Genomic DNA, 12,863 nt, shown 5'->3' on the forward strand with positions numbered 1-12,863 from the left:
GGGAAGTGGGGGGCGCTATGGGGGACTTTTGGGATAGCATTGGAAATGTAATTGAGGAAAATATGTAATAAAAATATTAAAAATCAAAAAAAAAACTAAATTAGTGAGTATATACCATGCATGTCCTTTTGGGTTTGAGTTTCCTCACACAGGATGATATTTTCTAGTTCCATCCATTTGCCTGCAAAACTCAGGATGTCCTCATTCTTAATGGTTGAGTTCCTTTATTTTTTTCATAGATCCTCAACTAATTCTGTTGTATTCAGGTTTTGACTCTGTTTGAATCATAAAAAGAACTACTTAGTGTTGATGTGCTTAATAGAAGCATTATTTCATTCTGTCTAACTACAATTTTATCACATGATGACTTAGGAAGAGTATCTGACATTCAGATATGCACGTGACACTTGGGACTTACTCCTCCTATATTCTCCTAACTCCCCCATGTATTTTTATTTTCCCTTGTCTCCTTTTTCTGACATAATAATTACACATTTATATAAATTATTTTTCTTCTTCTATAATTGAAACCACTATTCCAGTCATTTCTTTTAGAATGTCTATATTTTTCTTAACATGATGATATACACTTTCATTCATTTTCATAAAAACATGATGTCATTGTTCATTTTTACTGATTATTATTTCACTTCATCTATATGCTATATTTTCTTAATCCATTCATTCACTGGTAAGCAGCTAAGTTGATTATTTATCTTGACTATTAGGAGTAGTAATGAGAGATAGATGAATATCCATGCATCTTTATTTTATGCTCTAGAAGGACTTTTTAAAATATATGAACCCAAGTGATACTGCTGAATCATATAATAGTTTTGCTTTAGTGCTATTTCTTTGGAAGACTCCACATTGATATCCAAATTTTGTGGATTAATCTAATCGCTCACAATCTAAGAATTTATTTTCCTTTTTCTGCACTCCTCTGCCCAGCCCTGTTATTATGTTGGTGGTACTCATTTTTATATAGGTATAATGGTTTTCTGGTAAATTTTGGGTTTTGTTACTTAAATGACTGGAAATGTAAAGCATTTTCTTGTTATTGTTATTTGTAGAAACTCCTAATTGTCCTCAAACTCGTCTTTGGTTATACTTGAACTAATTCATTCCATTTGATTGGCACATTCTTCAACACTTAATTCATACTATGTAAGTGATTGTTTTAGAAGCTGCTGGTTTCCACTACCTGTTTCCACTACCCTCATCACCATCTCATTGCCATCTGCAAGATCACTCTCAATGTTACCAATTCTATGACCATTATCACAAACTGTACAAGCTATCAAACTGCCCACCACTGCCTTCCTTCACTATTATTGTGATCCTCATTACTGTCACCCTCAGTAAGAGCACCATGTCCATCACTAGTTATATGCCAGTTGTCTCCAGAACCAACATCACTTCTCCTACCACCTTTGATGGCATCAGGACTATGCTACATTTGTTCCACTAAGGAAATGGCTTCCATATAATTAGCAAAGGCAATCAGGTTCAAAATCATGCTATATTTTGGCCTTCCCTTTATTTTCCTATCTTTATTTTATACTTAATATTGCAGATGACTGCTGGGTGGAATTGGGAGATCATATGTAATATTTTGACACTACTTATAACACAAGTGGCACAGAAAGTTATCAGTGTGTCCCAAATTCTCTGTCTCTTCTCCATCTCTGCTATCAGCTTCCTCTCACAGTCCATAAAATTTAAGAAGCATCTGCTCTTCACACATCAATTCTGCAGTTACTTTAAAAGTTTATCTGATTAAACATGCAGACACATTTGTGATTGCCCTGTAACTTAGATTTGCCAATTATAGAAGGTATGCGGTGCTTCTTTTTAATTACTGAACACACTGTCAGTTATGGTTATGGCAAATTACAAGCACATCCTTGTTATAGACGGAAATGAGTACATTGATGCTGTCTTCAGACATACCAAGAGAGGGTACTGGATCCCATTACAGATGATTGTGAGCCACAATGTGGTTGCTGGGAATTGAACCCAGGACCTATGGAAGAGAAGCCAGTGTTTTTAACTGCTGAGCCATCTCTCCAGCCCTTGAGTTTTGGATCATATATTACTTAGTTTTTGTTTGCTTATGAGTCATAACCTTTCATTCTCTCTAACTACAATGTCTTCTTTAGCCCATGATAACTTAGGAAGACTATTTGATACCCAGATATGTATGTACCACTTGAAACATATTTTCCCCCTACAACCCCATGCATTTTCCTGTCCCTTCTCTCCTTTCTCTGAACTTATGCAAACTTCTCTTTGAAAATGTACTCATTTTTCCTAACATGATATGTAGTTTTATATTTGCTAAAGATCACATATTATTGTTCTTTATTACTGATTATTTCATACACACACACACACACACACATATATGTATATATATATATATATATATATATATATATATATATATATATATATATACACACACACATATATATATATATATATATATATATATATATATATATATATATATATACGCATGTGTGTCACATAATCTTATGTCATCAATGGCTAATTAGTGAGCAGGTAGGCTGATTAATTAATATGCATAATCTGTAGGTTGATTTTCATCAAAATAAGAATTTATGTTATACTGATGAGTCATATGATAGCCCTGGTTTTAGTATTATTTCTTTGGAGGAAACCCCACACTGATTTCCATATTCGATAGGTTAATCTACTCTCTCACAGTCACAGAATTTGAGTCCCTCCCTCACTCTTCTGCTAGGACTTTTTGTTATTATCTTGATGGTACTTATTCTTACACGGATATAATGTTCTTCTGGTGTAGATTTGGTTTATACTTATCTAATGACAGAACATGTTGAAGATTTTTTTTTACTACTAGCTTTGGAAATTCCTAATTGTTCCCAATATTTGTCTTTGGTAATAATTGGACTAATCCATGCCATTTTATTAGTACAATCTGAGGGACCTAATTAGTACTAAGTGAGTGATAGTTTTAGAAGTTGCTGGTTCATATAGTTTCCACTACCCTCAGTAGCATCCCTCTTCCATCAGAAACATCACCATCATCATCAATAGCATCATCATCACAACCATTGCAAGTATCACACTACCCCCCCCCTCCGCCTACCTCCAATATCATGGCTGTCCTCACTACTACGGCTCCACAAAGAGCACCATACTCGTGGTTAGTAACATTTCCATGCTCATAACCACCAGCACCACCACCAACATAAAAAAATGAAGTAAAATATTATTAAATATAGCAATGTGGAGGATAGTGATTCCAGCAAGGAGTGTAAAGCCTGTATAGAATCTCCTATTTCTTGTTATTAATTTTTGTATATGTTAATGTAGAATCTTGATTATATTTCACAGTTTTTCTTAATGGCATACATTAGACCATAGTTAAATATGAAATTGTATGAAAAATTTAAAAAAACATTAAAACTTCATATTCATGCCTTTCATTTGATTCATAAAAATACTTAGAAAATCAGGATAAAAATATCCATGTTGAATCCAGTGTCATTTCACCTAAAAGACTATAGCTAAGAAAATCAAATATTTAGATCAATGATAGAAGGCATCAACAAAGGACCCATGTGTTTGTATTCATTTGTAGGTACATGTGTTTTCTAAGTCTTAGGTGAAGGTTTATATTTGGAGAAAATATGATGTGTGTCCTTGTTCATCTGTGACAGCTCTTTATGGAACTCAATTTCACATTTGCAACCTGGAAAGAGACTCAGGCTTCTCTGACTCTGGTGCCAGTGCTGCAAGAATTAGCAGCTACTACTTTAAAAAACTGTAAAAGTATATTTTATTTGCCAGAATTAATTGTCATCTTGGAGGCTTACTGCTGAATAAGCTCACTCTCTTTAGTTCTTTCTGAGTGCTGGATAGCTGGTTTAACTCAGATATTCTGAATTAAACTCCTCTCCAAGCTGTCTGACACAATCTGGCTTCTCTCAGCTTCTCACTGAATTGTTCTGCTTGGCCTCAAACTAATTCTGACAATTTGTTTTAATCGGGCTATTTATTCTCTGGCTTCACCTTCCTCTGCTGACCTGCACTCAACTCCATGAACTCATGAACAAACTCACCTCCATGGTACTGCACTCACTGTATTGACTCTCACCTGACTGAACAGAACTGACTCAATAAACAACCTCTTCTCTGTCTCCCTCTGCATTGCTCTCTATTTCTTGACTCTTATAACAAGAGTTGGTCATATCCTATCTCTGACACATTCTGTCAAATCTTTATCTTGCTCATCAGTTTGTCTGCCTCTCAGTTATACATCACTTTCAAACATGGCTGCTTTCTTCTATATTGTTTGCGATTAAAGGTATGTATTAACGGCATGTCAGTATTCCACCAGATCACATAGACCTAGAATGTCTTTAGATGTCATATTGTTGGATTTAAATTTATCTACAAAAATGTCAATGTTATTAGCATATATTTCAATATGTATGCATGTATACATGTATATAGAATACATATATAATCTACTGTATCCAACATATTAGAGCAAACATGACACTTTGGAGACATGCTTATGCCTCCTTTAAAATGTCATCTTTATTAATTATTTGAGAATTTCATACAGTGCAGTTCTATGTTATTCACTCAGGTGCTTCCGACTAATTGGCCTTATTCACTCATTGTGACTTTCTTTCTCTTGCCATCCAATTTTGTGTTCTTTTCTATTGGCTTTTCCATGTTCCCAACAATACCAGTTTGTGTACTCCAAATACTATAGACACTGGGGCCTATACTGGTGTGTGGTCAACATAACAAGGATCAACATTGTTGAAGAAAACTGTCACCCCTCCCAGAAGCTATCAACTGCCAGTAGTTCCTCAGCTAGTGTTGACAATCCATGCTTCCCTTCTCTCCCATGCTGAGTTTTGTCTGGCTTGAGCTTTCATGTGACTTGTACTTGGATGCTATCTCAATAGTTTTGAGTTCAATGTTTAATGATCTAGTTGTATAAAGAACACAGTTTCTACCTCTGTAGAACTGCACTGGCTCATACAAAACTGCCATTACCTCTTCTGTGAGGGTAATGCTAGCACTCACAAGTCATATCCTATGCAACATGGATCAGTAGAGAGTCTTTGTGCAAATAATCTTCTGCAAGTAGAAGTTTCTCTGATGCAGAATGTCAGATGTACTGATATTCATATGGCAATATGCCACTAGGGAATGCTGTGTTGATTTGTCCCCTGTGAGAATGATCAAGTTGATTGGATTGTCTCCCCTTTACCAGTCAGTGCCAGCTATGTGATTTGTCTCATGGGTAAGGACATTAAATATAAATGCTCACATGCATTTGTGCTATATTCATCATCCATACCATCTTGTCAAACCAGTCCTTATAGCTCTGGGTGACATTTATAATCATTTCTTACCTTCAGCAGTATACACAGCATTTTCTAGTACCATAAGGTTTAGGCAGAAGGTGTCCAGATATTACCTCCTAGATATCTCCATGTTCTCTGACTTAATCATATGTCTACAGTAATAGGATATTACCATGAATTTCTAGAGGGTAGACATTATTACAGGCAATAGTCTGTAAGATTGTAAGGTCAGTTTATGGGATTCCACAGCTAACTAAAAAACTGGTAAGCTATTACTGGTACTGAGGTTTGTATTTCCTCTTATGTAGTGTCTACTTGTTGGTGGACACCATGCAGGAAAGATACAGTGGGCAAGTGAGCCCCTGAAGACAGCCCACTGTCCTACTCAGCTGTAATGGGTGAGCTCTGGTGTGGCATGACCTCAGAATTCTAGAGAATTTATTCCAGGATTGCTTCTTGCTACTGATGTGCTTTCTCATGTTTGTAATCACCATACTCATAATTTATTTGGCTTGCTGTGAGTGGAAACCAGTAGACCCTCACTGCCTGTAACTTGCTGTGATTTCTTCTTGCAGATCAACATGAAGACCAAAGTTCTTGAGATAATGAAGTCTAGATGAAATAATGGTTTTATGGAATTTCTGACTTAATTTAAGTCATTAAATAATTTGGGAAAATTAGTGTAATTGTCAGAAAATATAAAGTTAGGAAATTGATATAAAGTTCTAAGTTAGAATCAAGAACTTAGTGGGCCCCTTCTTGGTAGAATGACAAAAGCTGCTTGAGTTACAGAAAGTAGTAGAGTGAGCATTCATGCATTACAAGCATGTAATTGAAGTGGCAAGAAGAATAGGCTTGGCACAAGTTAATGATCAAAGAAAGCATATACTTTAGTTTGGGCTTGACTTCCTTGATCTTGAGATCTAGAGATGAAGTAGCAGGTTTTCAGTGTATACCAGGAAGCAATTTTAATAAATGGCAAATAATTCTATTATGAGTATAAGATGAGAAAACAGATTATTAGTCAGACTAGCCAATCAGAACTTCAAAAGTAGGATTAAGATAGATGATCTGTTCCTTAGTAAGGAACAGGTTGTTGTCAAACAAACACAGGGAGAAACTTGTTGCACTAGACTTGGCCTGCTTAAACTTTGTTGATTGATGACTAAAAAATTGCTGCTTTGAGGTCACAATGAGCTTTGGAAAGAAAGACAGATGAGAATTGTTTAGGTATATATAAGTTTCATATAAGAAATACATAATCAGTATTTTGTTGTAATTTCCTTTTGTGTAATGATTTTTAACTTCTGAAAAATATGTTTTTGTGGTGATTACCTTTGCAAAATGTTTAATGTGACTAGGAGGTAATTTTCTTCCTAATGGAAAAAACTTTGTCTTAAGGGATATACAAAAAGGGGTTAAAAAAGAAATAAATTGTTGAAGCTTGTCTTTGCTTCAACCATTCTCTGTCTCTCTGTCTCTCTTTGACTCCCTCTCTCTCTCTCTCTCTCTCTCTCTCTCTCTCTCTGTTTGTGTGTGTGTGTGTGTGTGTGTGTGTGTGTATGTGTTTAATTTTCCTTTTTCTCTTTTCTAACTTCTGGGTGCCAGAGGCAGTAGCTTCTGTCAGAAGCTCTCATCACTGACTCCCATCAGCTGCTTACCTCAGTTTACTGTTTGGTGTCAAAGCTGGTCTTTGGCAATTTGTGGTAGTATGTTCCTTACCCTCACACTCCAGTTGTAAGGTATCTTCCCTAAAGCGTTTTATATATGTACAAGTTTTAGTAAGCATTTTGAATAATTCATGTGGCTTTAAAAAAAGATCTTTGATGTTAATCATCCCTCTCCATACTCCCTTATGTACCCAGCTCTATCATCTTGTACCAAAATGTAAATTTTTCTTATATACTTTTTCCCTTTAACACTTTATACCCTTCAGATTGAGCTATATTCACACTATGAACCTCAGGTGTACCAGATTCTGTGTTTTATTGCATTACAGCATACTAAGTATCTTTGCAGTTTCCAATAGCAGAAGCCAGACATTTTCCTAGGATGACCCTTTATGTTATATGTAAATATGGAGAGGAGTAAGTCTCCTACTGACCTGGGCAGGTGTCATGTGAACAGCCTTTATGAGCCATGTACTGTTGATGCATTTGTCAGCATCTGCCCTCAGGTTCTGAAGTGTGATGGCTGTTTCCCTCTAGGGACATGGACAGTGGCATTCTCGGCTGAATCCTTCCTTACTGTCAAAAGCTTTGACAGTCATAGGAAGCTGACATGCTTCACTGAGGTTGACTCAGTGCCCATCTGCTTCTCAGAGCAAAGCTGGGAGAAGTTAAATACTTTGTTTCATCTTCCTCATTTGATTCTTCCAGACATAAAGCATTTTGTTTCTCTTTCTGAACGTTTTTCTTGTCTCTCTCAGCTTGTTCTACATCCTTGAGTTCTTCTGGCCTTTGTTTTATAGCCTAGTCAACTTCCTGGGACACCCCAAGTAATGTCTGAAATTACTGTCATCACTGAGATTCCTCAGTGTTTTAGTACCTAAACTTCAGACTGCCTGTCTTGCAGATAAGACAAGAACCATTTTCTCTACGCACCATTACTCTGTCCTTTAGAACAAAGACATTTTCACACTGAAAATGTGGAGAAAAAGAAAATTTACCAAGTTTAACAACACAAGATGGTAATATGGAAGGGAAAACCAGGAAGTTCTGAGGAAGAGAGGGGGTTCATGAGGACTTCTGATATTCCATAAACAAGATGTTAATTCTGTATGGGCACAGTTTGTGGGAGAAATCTCATGTGTGTGTTTCACATTCTGATATTTTAGCATGATATTCTACCAACAGGAGCAGTGCAAGCATCCTTGGCACACTCCTGAGTGTATATGTCCTAAGTTCCCAGAATCTTGTCTTCCCCAAAAGTGTTAAGAAGTCAATCAAAAATTACAAAACCACCAGTTGTAATTCATTATGTCAGTTTTATGCATCATTGCATCATTAATAAACCTTTGAAATCTGAAGTGCTATATGTAGCTACATAGTAGATTAAATGTAAGATTGATGCTCTTTCTCTCTCTCAGTGTGAATATATGAATACATGTGCCTGTGCATGCAAGTGTGTGTGTGTGTGTGTGTGTGTGTGTGCGCGCGCGCGCGTGCACACACATGCATGCCAACCTGTGCACATGCGACGTTAACTGCTTTATTTAAAAAAAAAAAATAGAATGTACTGTCTGTCTGATGTAAGTTCCCAGATAAACTTGAGTTGCTTTGTACCACTGGAAATCTCCACAGTTCTTCACGTAAGTGAGCTGTGAGTGATTGAGGATCTTCATGCTACCCACCTAAACAAGAACATGCTCAGAGCAGGTCCAATTTTAGTTCCTCTCCTGTTATGATAAGCAGTCTTGTGGTTATCTTTAGAGGCTAGTCAAAATATACTCCCCAAATATGATTTTTGATATGATAGTACCAAAGAGGGTCAAAATAAGACCCAAGGCAAACATCCTTCCCTCTAAAGGGTGTATATTATTTTCTATGCTTCACAGAAAGGAATCAAACCTAGGCAGGATACATGAACTCTCTTTCTGGGAAAAGACTTATCATAAATGATATTGAAATCACAACTATGGCCCCCATTAATTTCCTTTTGTGCGCTAATAGATGAATTATACCTAAAAAACAGGAGTGTAAAAAACGGGTTAATGCATCACAGATTTGCAATGAATTGAAATAGAACAAAGAGGACACAAATTATAATTGATAAAAAAAAATATTGTCCTTAAGGAAGAAAGAGATCTTAGATAACCAATGTGACCTCACAGAAACTGAATATTGAGTCACAGTAGTCAACAATGATAATATCCAGGAACAGGATATCTTTAATTTTGTGTAAGCCCAGTCACACCAGTCATGCATGGATTTGCATTTTGATTGGGAAATTTTAGGACCTGCCCACTATCAGTCGGTTCTGCTCCCACTTGGCTTGACAGACAGTTAGTTATATAAAGAGATCCTTGGCTGATTGACTGCAGACTCCTGGTACACAAGTCCTGGAATACTTTGGAGAACCTGGTGAGTGTCATTTCTTGAATATGTATGTCTTTATGGTCTTCCTATGTGCTGCAGTCAATTTTGAGGGAGTACGTGTCCTGAATTCAGTTTTGATCATGGGATTAATAGTATCTATCAAGCAGGCAGAAAATTAGTAATGAGTACAATAGTGATTTGTGATGTGTGGCTTTTCCTTTTACTTGGTAGGTGGTTGAACAGAGATTATTATTTCTCTTTCCTATGCATTTTTTGGTGATTTTTGAAAGGCCATATACCTCAGCAGGTAGTAGAAACCATGATTTTCCTGAAATATCCTTTACTGTCCAACCCCAGATGACCTGACAGGATTATACAAGTAACGGAACATATAGGAACTGGAACTGGTTTTCTGGTTTCTCAGGACACCAGAACTCGAGACTGCCTGTCTTGGAGGCATTTCCTTGTGAAAACAACATTACTTATTTAATTGGGGAAAATGTTTCTCTTGGAAAAAAAAGACAAGGAACAAAGGAGGATTTCTCAAGACTAGTATATCTGAATACTGACAGAATAGGGAAGTCAGGAAATACAAAAAGAGTGATGTTGATGCCAGAAAGAGAAATGAAGCTGATGCTCAATATCTGTCTATCTTGTAGTTTATCATCTCTGAACACTCTCATCTAATGTCTTTCAGATCCTGAGGCTTCAGCAACAATGTCTTACCAGGAACAGCAGTGCAAGCAACCCTGCCAGCCTCCTCCTGTGTGTCCACCACCAAAGTGCCCTGAGCCTTGTCCTCCCTTGGTGTGCCCTGAGCCTTGTCCTCCTCCAAAGTGTCCTGAGCCTTGTCTTCCCCCAGTGTGCCCTGAGCCTTGTCTTCCTCCAAAGTGTCCTGAGCCTTGTCTTCCCCCAGTGTGCCCTGAGCCTTCTCCTGAGCCATGTCCCCCTCCCTCATGCCAGCAGAAATGCCCTCCTGTGCAACCTCCTCCACCCTGCCAGCAGAAGTGCCCACCCAAGAGCAAGTGAGGTCTTCAGCAGTCTTCAGGACAGGGGAAAGAGGAAGGAATCTATTTCATGTCCTTCCATAGCAAAACCTTATCTTCCTTCTGAAGTCTGACATGGATGCAGAAGAATTTTCTCTACCCTTCACCTACTTCCATATCTCAGTGATGATCTCTAATAAGTAATGAATTTGCCCGAGACTATGATCTTGCTGCTGTAAAGGGGCTCTGAAGAATGGTTCTTGTTCCATTGTTCAGTATGACATTTTTCAATTCTGTCACTTGAGCAGGGTAGTTGTTACTGTTGTTTAATTCCCCAAATAAAGTACTATGTTTTAATGATATTCTTGTTTCCTTTCTTCAAAACTCATTTTATGACTGTTATGACATGATCATGTTCCTTTGGTCCTAACCCTTCTTCTGTTGTTTGTCAGTCTGCTGTAATAAGGTTTTGACTAAATATTGGATTATATCAAAGAATAGTTTCCTAGCTAGAGTTACTTTGCTATAATAAAACACCATTCCAAAAATGTAGTTGAGTAGAAAAGTTTCTATTTGGTTTACAGGTCTATACCCATAATCTGTCAAAGAAGGAAGTCATGAAAGAACTCAAATATGGAAAAAACCCTGAGACAAGAACTGGTTCAGACTATGGATTGAGGCTGCTTACTAGCTTGCTGCACATAGCTTGCTCAGCTTGCTTTCTTATAGAACCTAGGACCACCAACCTATGCATCATGCCACGCACAATAGAAAGTACTCTTCCCCCTCAGTTACTAATTAAGAAAATCTTCTAAAGGCTTGCCTGCAGTCCAGAATTATGGAGGCATTTTCTCAGTGAAGGCTCTTTCCTCTCTCATGACCTTAGCTTTGTCAAGTTAACATCAAACTAGAGAGCACACTAAGAGTTTGATTGCTGTAGTAACACATCATTTCACTCTACAATCTTTCCTTCATCTACATGCTAGTTTAAGAAGATTATGTGATATTCAGGCATTCAAGTGCCACTGAGTTCACATTTTCTACCCACACCTCCACCTAGTTTTCTCTCACTTGCCTTTTCTTCTTCTCTAGTAGTTACACATCTTTATTGATCTATCTTTGTTATATTCATTTGGTTCTATATTTGAGATATCTATGCCAACCTTGTCTTTTAGAAGGTCATTTTTTTATTTCTGAATATTTCTCTAGTACTGGTAAGAGGCACATTTCTTTATTCTATTCATCCAATGGTGAGCAGCTAGGCTGATTATTTAACTTGCAGATTAGGAGTTGTTCCGAAATACAGATCTGTTTGACGTCTTTTTATATAAACCCAAGCAAGACTGCTAACTCCTATATGGTTCTGCTTTTAGTGTTAATTTTTGGAAGAGACCCACAGTGAAGACCCACAGTGACATGTGTAATTGATGGATTAATCTACTTTCTCACAATCATTGAGGTAAAGTTCTTATTTTTTTCACTCCTCTGCCAGGACTATTTGTTATTGTATCAATGGTACTCATTCTTTCATGGGTGTAATGGACTTCTGGTGCAGGTTTTATTTTCATTTCTCTAACCACTAAACATATTCAACATTTTCTTGTTGATGTGAAATTGTGCTGAAAGGTTGTCTTTTGTAATAATTGAATTAATATATGCCATTTGATTTGCATAATCCTGGGCACTTAATTAGCACTAAGTACATGATATTTGTAGAAGCAGCTGCTCTATAGTTTCTACTACATTCACTGCCATTCCCATTCCATCAGCAACATTATTATCATTATTAACATCACTAATAATGCTATCATTATCACAAACACTGCAAGTCATCATACTATCCACTCCTGCCCACCTCAAATATCATGGATACCCTCACTAAACCCAGTAAGAGCACTATATTCATGTTCAATAATTCCCAACCCAGCATCATCAGCACCAACAAAATCATTATAAACCCAAATAAATGTATCAATGTAGGGGAAAGTGATTCCAGTCAAGTAATGTGAACACTGTATAGAACCTCCTGTTGCTAATGTTTATTCATTGTGTATGTTAGTATAGAATTTTGATTATTTTCAGGGACGTTTTCTTAGTGGGAATACACTATATCATACTAAAATATGAAATTAAATTAAGAAATGGAAAAATACTAAAACTTCATATTCATGCTTGTCATTTGATTCATCTAAACCTTTAGAAAATAAGGATAAACAATGTTCTGGTTGAACCCAGTTCCATTTGGCCTACAAGATCACAAAACTAAATATTTAGCACAATGATAGTTGACAGCTATAAAGACCCCTGTATGTGTATTCATGTCTGTGTGCACATGTATTCCATGTGTCAGATCTTGAAGGTTCAGATTTGTATCTTTACTCATTTGTGGAAGCTCTTCATTAATTTATATGGAAGGAATTCAACTTTAGTTCCTCAGATTGAAAAGAGATTCAGGTTTC

General features: G+C 36.8%; 1 protein-coding gene across 1 annotated transcript; it reads left to right on the plus strand.

Annotated features, from left to right (window-relative positions):
* Positions 1–10,135: 10,135 nt before the first annotated feature.
* Positions 10,136–10,447, plus strand: LOC110290570 (small proline-rich protein 2F). The gene is made up of 2 exons (XM_021157122.1): positions 10,136–10,279; positions 10,358–10,447. The coding sequence occupies exons 1-2, from the start codon at positions 10,136–10,138 to the stop codon at positions 10,445–10,447; spliced, it is 234 nt and encodes a 77-aa protein (XP_021012781.1).
* Positions 10,448–12,863: the final 2,416 nt, after the last annotated feature.

The sequence above is a fragment of the Mus caroli genome, chromosome 3 (genome assembly GCF_900094665.2).
Source record: "Mus caroli chromosome 3, CAROLI_EIJ_v1.1, whole genome shotgun sequence".
NCBI lineage: Eukaryota > Metazoa > Chordata > Mammalia > Rodentia > Muridae > Mus > Mus caroli.